The following is a 15,665-nucleotide window of genomic DNA, read 5'->3' as shown; positions in this document are numbered from 1 at the left end:
AGAGAGAGAGAGAAATGAAATGAAATGATATATTAACTTCTTCAAAAGGCCAAATTGACCTATAAAACAAAAGAGTTTACAAATGGTAAATCTGATACAATGTCTGTGTAAAAGATTGACAAAACAAAACAAAACTGACAAACTGGAAGAGAGAGAGAGAGAGAGAAGGAGTTCTATGTCAAAGAGTGAGGGATATCCTTGCTAGAGAGAGGAGAGAGAGAGAGAGAGGGAGGGAGAGGGAGAGGGAGGGAGAGAGAGCCGTCAACCTGTCCATCCTCGGGTGTCCCAGCTGTCAGGAGGTTTGTGCCTCGCTGCGACCGTTGCGAGCGGTAATGAGGAGACGAGCAGGAGAATAAGTGGTGCAGCTTGGAGCACTCTGAGGGCTGCAACTCTAAGTCTGTGTGTGTGTGTGTGTGTGTGTGTGTGTCTTTTTGGCTTGCATGGGAGGATCGCGTCGACCTGCATACTTTACTCCCTCTGCGTACGTCTTTGATGGTCACGGTGGTGTTGCGTACATATATGGTGGTCGCGCTGTGGGAGGGTGGCAGTATGCAAAGAGTGTGTGTGTGTGTTTGTTGCAAGTAGGCGCAGTTTGTTGGAATGCACCGACATGCAGCGCAAAGCAGCGGAGGGGGTAGGGCGGTACCGCAGAGAGGGGCATTTGTAGGAGGGGGAGATGGGCCGGACAGAGCAGAGGGCGCAGGAGATCCCTTGCAGGCGACCTCGCGCGTGCACCGCATCCAAGTCAGGCCTTTCGTTTGAAAGTTAAGCTGCAGGCGAATCTTTTGAAAAAATTAATTAATCAAACGAACCTAGACCCAATACATAGGAGGAAAGCTAGACTTTTTGGGTTGGAGTGAAAAATAAATAAGGAGTTTATTGTGACGCACCAACCCACTCACAAACATAGACACAAGCACCATCTCCCTCTCCTCAAGCCTTGTTGTGTGTGTGTGTGTGTGTGTGTGAGAGAGAGAGAGAGAGAGAGAGAGAGAGAGAGAGAGAGAGAGAAATGAAATGAAATGATATATTAACTTCTTCAAAAGGCTAAATTGACCTATAAAACAAAAGAGTTTACAAATGGTGAATCCGATACAATGTCTGTGTAAAAGATTGACAAAACAAAACAAAACAAAACTGAGAAACTGGAAGAGAGAGAAAGAGAGAAGGAGTTCTATGTGAAAGAGTGAGGGATATCCTTGCTAGGGAGAGGAGAGAGAGAGAGAGGGGGAGGGGGAGGGGGAGAGAATTAGCTAGTTGCTTGTGCAAGAAATTTGCACTACAACCCCAAGTATGTCTCTCCAATTTTGCAAGTAGGTCACGTTAGCTGGAATCTAGCAAGATGCTCCCACTGCTTTGAGGACAAAAAGGGAGGAAATGGCACGTGTAGGGGGGAGAGAGAGAGAGAGAGAGAGAGAGAGAGAGAGGGACGTGTCGTTTGTGCGCGAGCTGTCTGTGCGCAACAAGGCAACGAGGCAGTGGGAGTTGTCTCTGCGCAACGCGACAGTGGGAGCAAGAAAGCATGGAGCCAGGCAGGGAGGGGTCAACAACGAGACATGTCTCGGGCCAAAAGAGCAACGGGGTAGGAGGCTGCGATACTGCACGTTGCTTGAGGTGATCGTGATAGTGGGGGGATGAGGGAATCTGCCCTTGTGTGAAGAGGTGACGGGCCCTTTGGCAGGCGGGCCAATTGCGTCGTCGAGACGTTAGAGAGCAAGACGCTGGCTGAGTGATGAGGAGTAGCTCCAACGTTGAGAGTGGGTGGTCTCTGCAAAGGCTTGCCCTGAGCAGTGATGGAAAAGCAGCAAATCAGATGTCTGTAGTGCCCAAGGGAAAGCAACGCAGGGGTGTGTAGTTCCCAGGGAAAAACAACGCAGGTAGGAACTGAGGCGAAGGTAGAACATTTAGTTTGAGAAAACTAGAAGAAGGAATCTAAACGTAAAATTAATTAATGGGGAGTGAGATAGACCCACTATGTAAGAATTGAAAGTGAAAATGCTAAATATATAGGCTAAAGATTATTTTTTGTAGCCATACACAAAATATGAGTAAAGACAAATACAAAAGACTACCTACTGCATGCATGTTGATGGATCCCATGCCATGTTTTTTGTCAATGCTAATAAGACTAGGTCAGTCGAATACAACGGTGTGTGTGTGTGTGCGCGCACGTGCAACACTCCTCTCTCCCCCTCTATGTGTGTGTGTGTGTGTGTGTGTGTGTGTGTGTGTGTGTGAAGGTGGGCTAGCAAAGCGAATAACGCCGGAAGAGAAGGAGATGGTACTTGGGTCTATTTTTCTGTGTGTTTTGGTGCGACACATGAAACTCCCTACTTCTCTCTCACTCCCTCTCAAAAAGGCTAGACCTCCTCCTAATACTAGTTAATTTTTGAATATTTTATAAGGTTTTTGAATTGCATTCTTGTATTTCTTGAACTGTGTTATCTTGCTTTTACTTCCATTGGTTCCAAACGAAACTAAGATGCACGAAATCTACAAAGTGTCGAGTTATTACTCAAAGCTTCACTATTCGCTCCAATCCATTTTATTAGCTGGAATCTCTCCATATTCCTAGGTGCAGTCCCTACCTGCATCTAATCTCTCCAGGGTGGCCCTACCCCATCCTCGCTTCGGTGCCTGCTTTCCTTTCTCACGCCATTGTTGCAGGGTCCTTCTATGACCTCCTTGCTTGCACCTTCCCTCTGTCTGCTCCACCATCCCCCCTCACTCGACAAACTGCTCCTACCCCGGGGATGGGCGCTCTCAAGGGATTCGATTAGGAGTTCTGTCATGGGCCTATCCTCCCTGTTGCCCAATGCGATTGCAGCAAGAGAGAAATACTGCCCCTCGTTGCCGACCCAGAACTGCAGCTAGAGATGCTCCCACCCACCATCCCCTTACCCGCCACCTTCAGACCTGTCGCGCAGAGAGAGAGAGAGAGAGAGAGAGCCAGAATGAGATAGATTGATTACGAGGTGTTGCAGTTATATACAGTTTGCATGGTAGTTACAAGGGTGTTAGGAAGCCGCGAGATATATTGGGATGCGGGCCGTTGTGCCTACTAGGATGATGACTGTGTACTGGTGATGTGGATTATTATTTCCCACACGCCCCCGTAAAACACATCGTCCATACAGAGGCATGAATGTGTAAAAAGTGTCGTCCATACAGAGGCATGAATGTGTAAAAAGTGTGAAATTCAATCTACATGCTTTGGATTGTACAATGATCATGCTTATGCAAACTTCATAAATTGAAATCATGACGAGGCTGGAAATTGAATCAGCCAGGGTCGATGGTTGCCTTCATAAGCAGTCGAATCTTCAGCTCAGATCTTCGCTTTGTACGATCTTTGAAAAACTTTATGTGGTCCATGACATGTATGCTTTCAAGAGCTTGAATACCACATGTTCGCCCCCTCAAGCAAAATGAAAGCATAACTGTAGCTTTGAGATTTGGAGTTGATGTCGAGGTTGCGTCTTCAAGTGTTTTGAAGCAGCTGGCCACCAAGTGGAGGTTGATATGCATTTGCAGGTACAAACATGAGACGATCTTGATGAGAAAGGTTGAGAGCTCATGAAGATGAGGAATTGGCTCATGTGTTGTTGTTTTCGCGACAAAGCATCCACCAGGGTCGAAAGAAGTAGAGAGCCACGGTTCTGGGTAATGGTATGATTGGTTGGATGTTTGGGAGAACTGTTGCAAGACAGGAAGCATCTCAGCGATTTGACCTGTTGTGAGGTGTCCCCAAAAAAGAAGGAAGTCACTCCATGACACATCCAAAAAGGGATTCTTCAAGGACAGATCAGAGACGAGTGTCGAGGTGTGGAGTAAAGAAGGGGAAGACTCTTGGCAGTCAAGTGTAGGAGTAAGTAGTATGGAGATGTTGCTTGGAGGTTCACCATTCATGTGGGGTTGGGTGCCATAAGATTGGCATGGGGTTTGGTTGCCTTGGTGAATGGAAACAACTTCATAACAAGTAGATATGTCCAGGTTGAAAGGATGTGTCACTCTTCTTATTATGTCCAAGAGGGTTGTTTTTGAGGCATTGGCACGCCTGTCTGAACTGTTTGAAGCAGGAACATTGCATGCATTAGATGCAGCACGAAGAGGTTTGTAGGCTGTGGATTGAACCACAACTTGATCTGTAGGAGGTTGGTTCTCAAGGAAGGACTCAATGATGGCCTTATTACCATCAGCATCTTCACTTGGAGGGTGAGTGGTTGCGGGTTGGAGGGATGCACCAGTGTGGGCAGCGGCATGAGTGCCATCAGATGTGATGGCAGTGGACTTTGCGATATCAGCTTTGGCTGATATGATGGCTACATCAGGAGAAATTGCAGTAGCAAGGGCAGCCTTCTTGGTTGCAGGAGCTGTTAATTCCAGAGAGGTGGCGGTAGCACCGACCACAGAGGGCTCGTCTGCAGGTGGTGCAACAACAACTACTACGGCAGCAAGGCTGACAGCTATCTTGGCCGCATGAGTGACGTCAGTCACAACTGCATTGATGGCAGCACAATCTTCGCCTGCAGGGGTTGCATCAATGGTCGCGGCAGGAAGGGTTGCATCAACATCATCTGTTGGGGGGTGGACAGCACCTGAAGAAGGTAGGGCCTGGGTGGGTTGAACGTCCACTGCGGGGAAGGCTACGTCTGCATCTACTTCTCCAACAGAGTATGTGGCCTCATTGAAAGTTGAAGGCCAGGCCTCAATGTCATCTGCTACAGGAAGTTGTGCTTCTTCTCCAATAGGGGTGGGAGCCGCGCTTTTAGCAGCAGTGGTGGCATCAGCAGAATGGGCTGCAGGTAGTTTATTCACAAGTGTGACGGAACCTCCGTCTGCAACCAGGTGAAAGTTAGAAGGATGGGCGGTTACTGGGTTCGTGGCTAGTCTGTGTGGAGTGTTTGCAGCAGCATCGATGCCTGCTGGCTTGGGGTCGTGAGCAGCGTCATATGCTTCTATAGGTTTTGCAACAGGGTCATCGTTTGTAGCAAAACACTCGTTTGGAGCAGGGTCTCCGTCTGCACCAGGGTTGTCAGGGACAGGGGTTCTCCATGCCATTCGGATGGAGAGTGGGTGACTTGACTGATATCGAGGGACAACAATGATTCGACCTGCATCGCAATCAGCACCAGGAAGTAAATGGGCCAGCCCACGTGGAGCCATGGGGTTGGAGGCACGCTGCTTTGCGACAGCAGGGACTGCGACGCAGGAGACATGGCGGACCTGTTGCAGGGCAGCATGGAGTGCGGGTGATGGATTTGATGTTTGCCATAGCGTGTGATGTGCAAGAGGCATGGCTAGCTGGGCGCAAGGCAGTGTGGATAACCAGCAAGGAGGGTCTTTGCCACAGCAAAGGTTGCGCAAGGACTTGGACGTGGGGCTCCGCACAGGGTAGCCAGGATGGCCTGCTGCTCTGATACCATGTGAGAGAAAGGGGGAGAGAGAGAGAGAGAGAGAACACGCAGAGGCATGGACAAGAAAGAGAGAGAAGGAGGTTGTTAAGCCTGAGGCACCCAAGAAGGCGATAGGCCAGAATGAGATAGATTGATTACGAGGTGTTGTAGTTATATACAGTTTGCATGGTAGTTACAAGGGCGTTAGGAAGCCGCAAGATATCTTGGGATGCGAGCCGTTGTGCCTACTAGGATGATGACTGTGTACTGGTGACGTGGATTATTATTTCCCACAAGCCAAAAGCAGCTTTTCAAGCTGGCTGCTTTTCATAATCGCACCTTTAGATTCTTTATTTACGCCTGAAGATCCAGCTTTTCATTAAACAAACCTGATCCAGCAAGCATCTTTTCATTTTCTCAGAGTTGGGCACATAATCATTCGGGCTAGACGTCCAAGCTAGAGGTGTCTTCCATCAAGACGATGAGATTACAAGAATAGAGAGGACCAAGCAGGAGCAATCGAAGATCGCGTAGACCTGATTAAACAAAAGGTCAGCATTTTGAACAGCCTTGGATTTAGATCAACAGAGGGAGATTGCAAGCTTCACTGAGGGATGCGCCCCAAGGATCAGAAAGAGAAGTGTGAACTTGAGCTCTATATATAGAGAATAGAATGAGGAAGGAGAGAAAGGGAGAGTTGAGAGAGAGAGTAAGAGATGGTCCATGGAGGAGTGAGAGAAGCATACGAGAGAGGGGAAAGAGGAGAGGACACCAGATTGAGGGGGAGAACTAGAATTTGAATTGCACTTGTACATTACAAGGAGAATGCCTTTTATAGGTGTATACAAAGGTATATAGCTGTTGAATGGATAGGAATGAATGGTGAGGTTTCAATCCTTTTTCCCACGTGTAAAGTGTTGTGCACTTTCCCCATCCCCTCTCAAACCGAAACCATAGAACATTTGCTATGAGATCCCCGCACAAATGCCAATAGGACATACTAATTAAACAATGTTGAAAAAATACAATCAATAGCACTATAAGAGGAGCATTCCACAACCGCTAGCATTGCCGTGGAAAAACAAAGAAAAAGAGAGAGAGAAAATATGACGCAGCGACCAAAAAGTGGGGTAGTGGTTAAGCAACAATATACACGATAATAGTCGTGGGAATATACCCGTTACTATTACCACGTGTCTTGTCGCTGCTATTACCGAGTATATTAACTATAAACGTCTATTAAAAAATAAAGGTTCTCATTTGGGCCACCCAACAAGTGAGCACCTTTATTGTTTACCTGCATAAAACAATGAAACATCAATTGTTTTCTGAAAGAGTATACAAAAAAACAAAAAAACAAAATTGAATTTACTTTACCTTGATATTTGATGTGCAGAAGATCAACTATTTTAAAAAGTTATAAATAAAATGAAAATAGTTGTATCTACATTGTGCCACATTGGGACTTTAATATGAAAGTTTGGACAAATATTTTTCTATCTAATCCTCCTCCTCCTTCTCATCGTCGTCCACAGGCACGTAGGTTTGATCAGCTTGACTCTACATAAATCCAAACTAAATTAAACAAATATCAACAGCTTAAAACAATTGATACAAAATTAATTGTTTAAGCTTACCGCTTGTAGTGATCCAATCACTGCGTTGAATTGCTCGCTCGAGAGATATGGTTGTTTTCGAACAGCCATCGCCAAGTTTCAAATTCTGTATGCTGCTTCCAAAACTTGACCATCTCTCTCGTTGGTCGAGTGATATTTTTATAAGTTAGCAATAACAATAACAAAAACAAATCATCAACTATAATCTTTATAGTCACTGATTTAAGTTGTAATTTAACCAATCTTACATATTTGTCCTTCCATGCTGCTTTGCCTCCCGAGACATAGTACGTGGGAGTTTGTTTGGCTTGAGCTTCGTGTTGTTGTCTATAGGATGACCCCGTGATAGCCTCATCGCTCTTTTCTTGCATTGCCCACTGTCACTATGCATCTGTCATGTGGCCACCACGATAGCTCCTGTCGATCGTTGCGCGCCGTACACTGGACTGCTTGTTTTTCAAAAATGTTTTTATGTAGCCATCCAACCACTATTGTGAAGAACGTTGATCGAGGTATTTGAAAATCTAACATGCAGCGCGTCCTCAATGTAGCATGCATGATCGGATAGATGATCTCTAAAGTTTACAAAACAATTCCTATATGTTGAATGTATAAGAATCTAAAGATGGCATCGAAACGCTCTGTCCTGTGCTGTATTGAAGTCCATCTCCCCACCATATTTTACCATGTAGTAGTGCACATGCGTGTTTGGCACGGATGCATAAGTATCCTTGTTCTTTGCGTCAGGGGCGGTACGCTCTAAAATAGGGAACTCTGCCTCTCCCACTATGAGAGATCGTGGGGGACCCGCGGACCATTACCGCAAAACAAGAGAGAGAAATTCAAAATGAGGAGAGAGAAACCGCTTTGTTGTTCATGCGGCGTATTATCGCCGATATTACCGCGTGTATTGCCGCGCTTATTACGACTCCCATTACCACCAAGGCCATAGACCCCCTTCCCCCTCCCTCTCCAGCGGGTTACCATTGAAATCAAATACAACTCAAAATGTATTTACACACTACAACTTCTACACTCTCCAGAATGCTCACTTCACTTAATCTCTCTTTCACTCTAAAAATTCTCTACATAAATCATAATACTCACAACAAAACCATTACAAATACTATTCATAAGTAGCACATATCGAAACATTTGTGAATTAATCATATACTACACCAAAAAAAAGAATGGAGAGTTTTATTAATTCTCATCTTGTATAAGATCTCTACAAGCACTAGGTCCATATTTATACCCATAGTATTCAAATCAATAAACAAGTTTAGAGATTCTTCCTCCTCTCCATCACCTCCTGTAGAATCATCATCGCTTTCTCCCTCTTCCTCCTCCTCAAGATGACTAGTTGCAAGGCTTGGATGACCTTCTTCAACTTCAACTACGTACATATTCCTCTGCATCTTGTGGTGATGGTATGATGGGATCAATTACTGGCTCAATTACAATGCCCGTCTCTGCAAAGATAGATCTACCCTGTGGCGTGACTGGAATGACATACCAAAGTCTTCTTTGATATATACATGGCACATAAAAAACCTGTACGCCACACACAAAGAATAAGCTGATATATATATATTAAAATTTTAATTTAAGTTGATTGCACATAGCCTAAATTACCTGCTCGCAACTACTAGGATACACCAAGTTGTCAGTTTTTTCCCGATGGAATTGGGTGGAATCCACCATAATGAGCCCATTTTCATGTCTTTTAACCTCACCCGCAAACCATCGGCACTCAAAGAGGGATTTGTGAAAAGATCTGAAATCCACTTTGATTATTCTCTCTATAGTACCACAATATCTGACCTCATCTGTTGTTGTGTCAAAGTTTCCTATCACGCCACAATCGTTAGTGGTCCGATGCTCATCTATCTTGTGGGTGCGGAAATGTCGGCCTTTGGACCAAATGGAGTTGAAGTGAGACCCTACAATCACAATGCATAAGAGGTTATATCGCATTTCATTAAGTGATTTGCATACATGTATACATAACATATACACACTCACCTTGCGCAAGCATCCTCGCGCATACTCCCATTCTTTAGGGCTTATTTGTTCTCCTTGTGCTTTGGCATTGGTCATGGCATTATGGATCCACTCTAGTTGAATCAAATTAGGATATTTTGCAAGCTCTTTAGGAAAAGGAGGTGCGTGTCTACCTCCATGCGACCTCTTCCATGCATCTCTATCCCTTTCTCTAGCCGCGCGGGCTTCCAAGTACATATTGACCCATTTGGTCATGATAGTGGCATTGAGTAAACAGTAGTTGTTGACTATGGCATGAAACTCTCTATCCATGACCAAGAGTGAGCCTTTTCCACTGGGAATGGTTGAGTGCTTCCTAGGATCCTCTTCCTCACTCCACAGACGAGGCAATGATGGATCCACTGTGATGAGATAATGTGAGACATACATAAATGCCTCTTGCACCACCCAACCTTCTGCCATGCTCGCCTGAAAACATTAAAACCACATATTTTTATTATTAACTCCATAGCATATAAATGCTATCTATATTGTATTGATTTTGCATACCTCCGGTTGTGACCTCAATCTAACAAAATCCTTTAAAGTCTTTAAGAATCTCTCCAAGAAGAACATCCATCTAGAGTGAACCACCCCACAAATGGAAATCTCCTCAACAAGGTGAAGGAATAGGTGTACTTGGCTAACAAGGATTGTACGTGGGAATGCATCCTCAATAGCACACACTGTCTCTACTGCTAGCTGATGGGTTACTGGTATGGCTTCCACTTCTATCTCCTTGGAGCTGACAAATCTAAGGGCACAAATAATATAGTACATGAAAATATTTCCATTGTACATGGCACAACATGATATACTACTTGAAAAAAAACCCATTACCTCACAATCTCACCCACTTTGAATATTGCAGCCTTCACCGTAGTGTCTCCATAACCACTAATAGTTATGGGAAGTACAAACTAAAAACAATAAAACATCTTAGTGAATGTCAACTTATATATAAGGACACATAGACACCACAAACTGTTCTACTCTTACCTGAAGAATTTTATGCCAATCATGGGATTTCAATCCATACAATTGAGTGAAGCCATCCTTTTTGGTTTTTTGTGAAAGCACCTTTGAGTGACCACATATATCCCGTTGGAGTTCGGATGGATGCCATAACTTGCTTTGTCCGCTCTTGGTCTGCCTTTGATAGTATCCATGGTGCTTTTGGGAGAATCATCTTTCCCCGCTCCCCCATGCGGGGCATTGCTGAAGGGGGGAGACGTCTCATGGCTCTTAAATCTTCCCTAGCACCCAATGAATCCTTCTTGCCAATTATGTGATCCCATATAGCTTGCCCAACATTTTTGAACACATGCATAGGGTCCAACAAGTGCTGAATTTTCAACGAAGCCCAATAGGGGAGCGAGAAGAAGATAGAGTACCTCGAAATACCCCTTGGCAGCCCATTGGGAGGGGGTGAGGTACTGTGATGCTCCTCCCAATGCTTCGCCCAATCCACCATGTTCCAATGGAACGGCTTCACTCCATTGATAGGGGGAGCATATCTACGATGTGAAGGAGATAGGAAGCGATGGTTGTTGGGATAGATCACCTTCCCAAGAAGAGGAGGTCTCTCTGTCATAAAGGAAGGGCCACAATTTGGACACGCACTATGTCCAGATGTTGACAATCCTGCCAAGAGGTAAACAAACGTTACACATGAGATGATAAACCTAAAGCAAAAAGTACACTTAACATGTGCATACTTACCAGATAAACCTAAAGCAAAGAGTACACTTAGCATGGTCCACATGAGGATGCACTTGATGACGGCTTTGCGGTCTCGTGGTGGCCGTGAAATGTCAATGACATCTATGCCTCTCCATAGATCTTGAAGCTCTTCAATAAGAGGTTGCAGATATACATCCATGTTTTTTACCTTGTGCTTTCCTGGAATGAGAAGTGATAGTAAAATGTTTCCCTTTTTTGTTGCCTCCCAAGGAGGAATATATATTGTAGTTCACAACCACCACCGGCCAAGTGCTCCACGAAGTAGAGCGGTGCCCAAATGGATTCACTCCATCACTAGCTAACCCAATCCTCAAGTGACGAGGCTCATCCCTGAACTCTGGCCATGTGTCCTCTATGTGCTTCCTCAACCATTCTATGCAAATGGTCGTCTTCTGCATCCACGTAAGGAGATGGGATGTGGTCACTCGTAGAGGGAGCAATAGTTGGCTGATTTGATGTGCTTCCTCCCTCTCTAATGGATTCCTGGTGCATGCACTCTTCCACCCTCCTTTCCCCTCCTCCACCAACCACACGCCAATGAGGGGTGACGTCAATAGCCGCTACAATTCGCGGATCGTTTGTTTCTATCCGTGCACGCTTGTGCGCGAGGATCATCCCATAGTCCATAATCTTCTACATGACTCAAGCATATCCGTCGAAGTCGAGCAATGGCGCATTTGTACCACACGCATGGGCATGGTAATCGCTCGGCCAACCATCGTGATCTATCCGGTTCAGTGGATGGGCCAAAATCATCCCAAGAAATCTACATTAATAAATTACATACACTAATTAAAATCAAATTACAAAAAAAGGTTAATAAAATATTAGCAAAAAGTATTTTTTTTTAAACATGCATGGTAATCAAAACTTTTAGGTAGAAATGTCATTTTCAAAGTACTAGGAATCATTTCATTTTATATACATTTCATAAAAAACATAGTACGAATAGATTTTGAAAATCAAAGGTCATAATGTTAGAACGTGGCCTTCGCTCTGGCTGCGCTGAAATTGCGGTGCGATAATAGTTGCGGTAATACCTACGGTAAAGGTTGCGGTAATGCTCGCGGTAATAGGCGTGAAAAAATATTTTTCAAAATTTTTTATAAATAGGGGCACCCGTGTGCCCCGCGCAGTTCAAAACCCTAAATTTCAAATTTCATCGTTTTCTTCACAGAAGCCGAAAGCAAGAACTTCACAACCTTGAGCTCTTACACCATTGCTACCTACTCTTCTACTCTCCACCATCTCTGCTCTTCCATCTGTACTCTCCTACCCTCTCCCAACAAGCTCTTCAATTCCATGTAAGTTTTCTTGTTATGTTTCTTGATTTTTACACACTCATACACACGCATACACACACATGCATACACTCATACACACGCATAGACACACATGCATACACACGCACAAGTTAACACGCATGCAAATACACATACACATGCATACATTAACACGCATGCAAATACACATACACATACACATACACAAGTTAACATGCATGCAAATACACATACGCACACACATGCATATGTTAATTTAAGTTATGCATTAATATGTGCATACACTGATTAGTGTGTGATTACACACACTAATTAGTGTGTGCATATGCCAATGCGGCACTAATTAGTGTGTGATTAGTGTGTGCATTGGCCAATCACAACACACACTAATTAGTGTGCGCATTGGCCAATGGGATTGGTCAATGCACATACTAATTAGTATGTGCATTGGTCAATGGGATTGGCCAATGCACACACTAATTAGTGTGTGTTAACACACATTATTTAGTGTGTGATTAGTGTGTGCATTGGCCAATGTGCACACTAATTAGTGTGTGCATTGGTCAATGGGATTGGCCAATGTACACACTAATTAGTGTGTGCATTGGTCAATGGGATTGGCCAACGCACACACTAATTAGTGTGTGTTAACACACACTATTTAGTGTGTGATTAGTGTGTGCATTGATCAATGTGATTGGCCAATGCGCACACTAATTAGTGTGTGCATCGATCAATGGGATTGGCCAATGCACACACTAATTAGCGTGTGCATTGGTCAATGGGTTTGGCCAATGCACACACTAATTAGTGTGTGTTAACACACACTATTTAGTGTGTGATTAGTGTGTGCATTGGCCAATGCACACACTAATCACACACTAAATAGTGTGTATTAACACACACTAATTAGTGTGTGCATTGTCCAATCACACAAGCCAATGCACACACTAATTAGTGTGTGCATTGGCCAATCACACAAGCCAATGCACACACTAATTAGTGTGTGATTAGTGTGTGCATCGGCCAATCACACAAGCCAATGCACACACTAATTAGTGTGTGTTAACACACACTAATTAGTGTGTGCATCGGCCAATCACACAAGCCAATGCACACACTGATTAGTGTATATTAACACACACTAATTAGTGTGTGCACAAGACAATTACACAAGCCAATGCACACATTGATTAGTGTATGTTAACACACACTAATTAGTGTGTGCACAAGCTAATTACAGAAGCCAATGTACACAGTGATTAGTGTATGTTAACACACACTAATTAGTGTGTGCACAAGCCAATTACAAAAGCCATTGCACACACTAATTAGTGTATGTTAACACACACTAATTAGTGTGTGCACAAGTCAATTACACAAGCCAATGCACACACTAATTAGTGTGTGATTAGTGTGTGCATTGGCCAATGCACACACTAATTAGTGTGTGTTCATGTCAATTACACACTAATTAGTGTGTGTACATGTCAATTACACACACTAATTATGTTAAATTAAACACTAATCAACACAAAAACATAAACATACCTCCATGATTAAGTGGTAGGTGACGTATTAGGCCCCAATGGCCATCCAAGTGATCGCACAATTGGTCACACTAATCATAAACACAATAATCTCTTATTAGCCAATACACACACTAATATCTTATTAGCACTCAAGGCTTTGCAAGGTTCTTTTATAGGTTGTAGACACACCTTGGATTCTTTCCACATTGGATTCTTTCAACATTGGATACTATAGAGAATCCAACGTTAAAAAATCCAATGTTTGAAAAAAATCAATGTGTAAATTTTTAATCATATATTCCAATTTTTATTAGCGAGTTTAATCTTTGTCGTAATAAATGCAGACCATGTCTTCTTCTTCCACACCACGCTTTCGTAGCATTGAGGAGTTCATGGCAGACGGTATGTCATATCCCGACGCTCTCTCTGCTTATCATTCACAGCCGTCACCTCAGCAGTCATCATCAGGGTTCGGCTGGTTTCGAGACGCTCTTGGTGGGTCCGCTGCTGTACCTGTGACCAATCCAGATGTGGAGAGGGCATTATGTCTTCGGGCTGAGTGGTTAGGTTCACAGCAGACCCTTACGCAACGCTATTCACCGGCGCAATTAGTAGTGTTTGGATTATCTGAGGTCTCTACTCTGGTTGGTGGCACTCCGTACCTACAAAGTTCTCCACCTACAGCTCCAGGTTCATCTTTTCCTTCATAGGGTCCGACGCCCTTGGGTGCGATGCCACAGGGTCCGATGCCACGGGCGTCCACCTATCCATCACCTATCCCACCTTCTGCCCCAGATTCATGTCGGCGCTCTTCTGGTAGTCAACGCCAGGGCAGCTCACGCGCTAGCGCCGGTCGATCTCGATGAGGGAGCGGAACTAGTTGTTGTTTGGGGGGGGGGGGAGTACTATAGATTCTCCTCCATAGTCACCGCTCCTTGCTCCAACATAAGATGGGGACCATGACATGCCTACACTAGATGCTCGCGGGTTATACTACCAGGTTCATAGAGGAGGTATGGTGGATCTTGGGACAACACAGGGTAGGAGATTTCGCACACACGTCAACCAATTAATCCACTCCATATATATCAATTGTTTTCTCAAATTTGATCAGCAGGATCCCTACAACCTCACATATATAGAGACAACCATGCACATGCGTTTCCCGAACCCTGAGGGGCAACAATTCTCAAGGCAATGGTTTCAAGAGCATGTCAAAACATTTCTCAAGAATAAAAAATCTAGTGTGAGGAGAGCTGCAAAGAAGACAATGGAGTCTCCTGAGCACAGCTATCGGCCAGGAAATGTCCATGATGTGGACTGGGAGATAGCTATGGAAGAGAAAGAGGACGAAAGGGTAGCGGGCGAGAGGATGTATACGCGCCAAGTTGAGGCCAGATCCCATCAGACTCCTACGCATTATGGTTCGGGAGGAAAAACGGCTTTGAAAGACAAATATGTAAGTAAAAATATTAGTTTTATTGTAAAAAACCTAATGTTTTTCATTTAATTAATTGGTTACTATTTTTTTGTCAGTATAATATTACCATGAGTCGCCCGACCAGAGATGTGCAGAGATATAGAGAGAACCATACCGAGTATCAAACTTGGTGTTGGTTGTTTGAAAATCAAATGATCTCTCGAGAGGAGTTCGAAAATGTGTGCAGAAGTCTGCAACATGTAAGTTTAATCTTATTTAAATTATCAAATTGTTGATTTTATATCAAATGTTAAATAACAAAGTGTTAATTGTTTCTTTTTCTGGTTTTGCAAAGTCAAGGAGTTCCACGCGAAATGCCGCCCTCTCCCCCATGAGCAAATTGCACAAACGCGTTAGCGTTTTGGCCATGACCATCCTCTATTTTGTATACCCGGGCTTTTTTTGCCCTCTTTATGTAAATGCAATTACCTATCATTTTTTGGTTCAATGTATTGTCCAATTGTAATTCCACTTCTGTAAATAAAATTTTTGGCTCAATGTATTGTCCAATTGTAGTTTGCTCAATTGATATTTTGTTGTAATTAAATTGCTTGTAATTAATAATAATTTTG

At 43.9% G+C, this 15,665-nt stretch overlaps 2 protein-coding genes across 2 annotated transcripts; both read right to left on the bottom strand.

The window, feature by feature from the left end:
• Window positions 1-2,946: 2,946 nt before the first annotated feature.
• LOC147453689 (uncharacterized) lies at window positions 2,947-6,182 on the bottom strand. The gene has a single exon (XM_086517178.1). It carries the CDS (start codon window positions 5,296-5,298, stop codon window positions 3,283-3,285), a length of 2,016 nt encoding a protein of 671 aa, XP_086373304.1. The 5' UTR covers window positions 5,299-6,182; the 3' UTR covers window positions 2,947-3,282.
• A 2,287-nt stretch (window positions 6,183-8,469) lies between these two features.
• LOC147453688 (uncharacterized) lies at window positions 8,470-9,631 on the bottom strand. Its single transcript, XM_086516958.1, has 5 exons — window positions 9,566-9,631; window positions 9,034-9,484; window positions 8,830-8,955; window positions 8,648-8,702; window positions 8,470-8,566 (listed from the first exon to the last, which is right to left on the bottom strand). Exons 1-5 carry the CDS (start codon window positions 9,629-9,631, stop codon window positions 8,470-8,472), a joined length of 795 nt encoding a protein of 264 aa, XP_086373084.1.
• Between the last annotated feature and the right edge of the window lie 6,034 nt (window positions 9,632-15,665).

This window comes from Adiantum capillus-veneris, chromosome 7 (assembly GCF_014529385.1).
Source record: "Adiantum capillus-veneris isolate H3 chromosome 7, ASM1452938v2, whole genome shotgun sequence".
NCBI lineage: Eukaryota > Viridiplantae > Streptophyta > Polypodiopsida > Polypodiales > Pteridaceae > Adiantum > Adiantum capillus-veneris.
The sequence above is the reverse complement of the archived record's forward strand: the minus strand, read 5'-3'. Positions and strand labels throughout refer to the sequence as shown.

Excerpts from the sequence above, each read along its gene's own strand:
- LOC147453688 (XM_086516958.1), bottom strand. The coding sequence starts at position 9,631 with ATGTTCTTCTTGGAGAGATTCTTAAAGACTTTAAAGGATTTTGTTAGA. Across the intron at positions 8,956-9,033 it reads AGGATGCTTGCGCAAGGTGA|GGTCTCACTTCAACTCCATT; the intron begins GTGTGTATATGT and ends TTGTGATTGTAG. Across the intron at positions 8,567-8,647 it reads ATCCTAGTAGTTGCGAGCAG|GTTTTTTATGTGCCATGTAT; the intron begins GTAATTTAGGCT and ends TGTGGCGTACAG.
- LOC147453689 (XM_086517178.1), bottom strand. The coding sequence starts at position 5,298 with ATGCCTCTTGCACATCACACGCTATGGCAAACATCAAATCCATCACCC.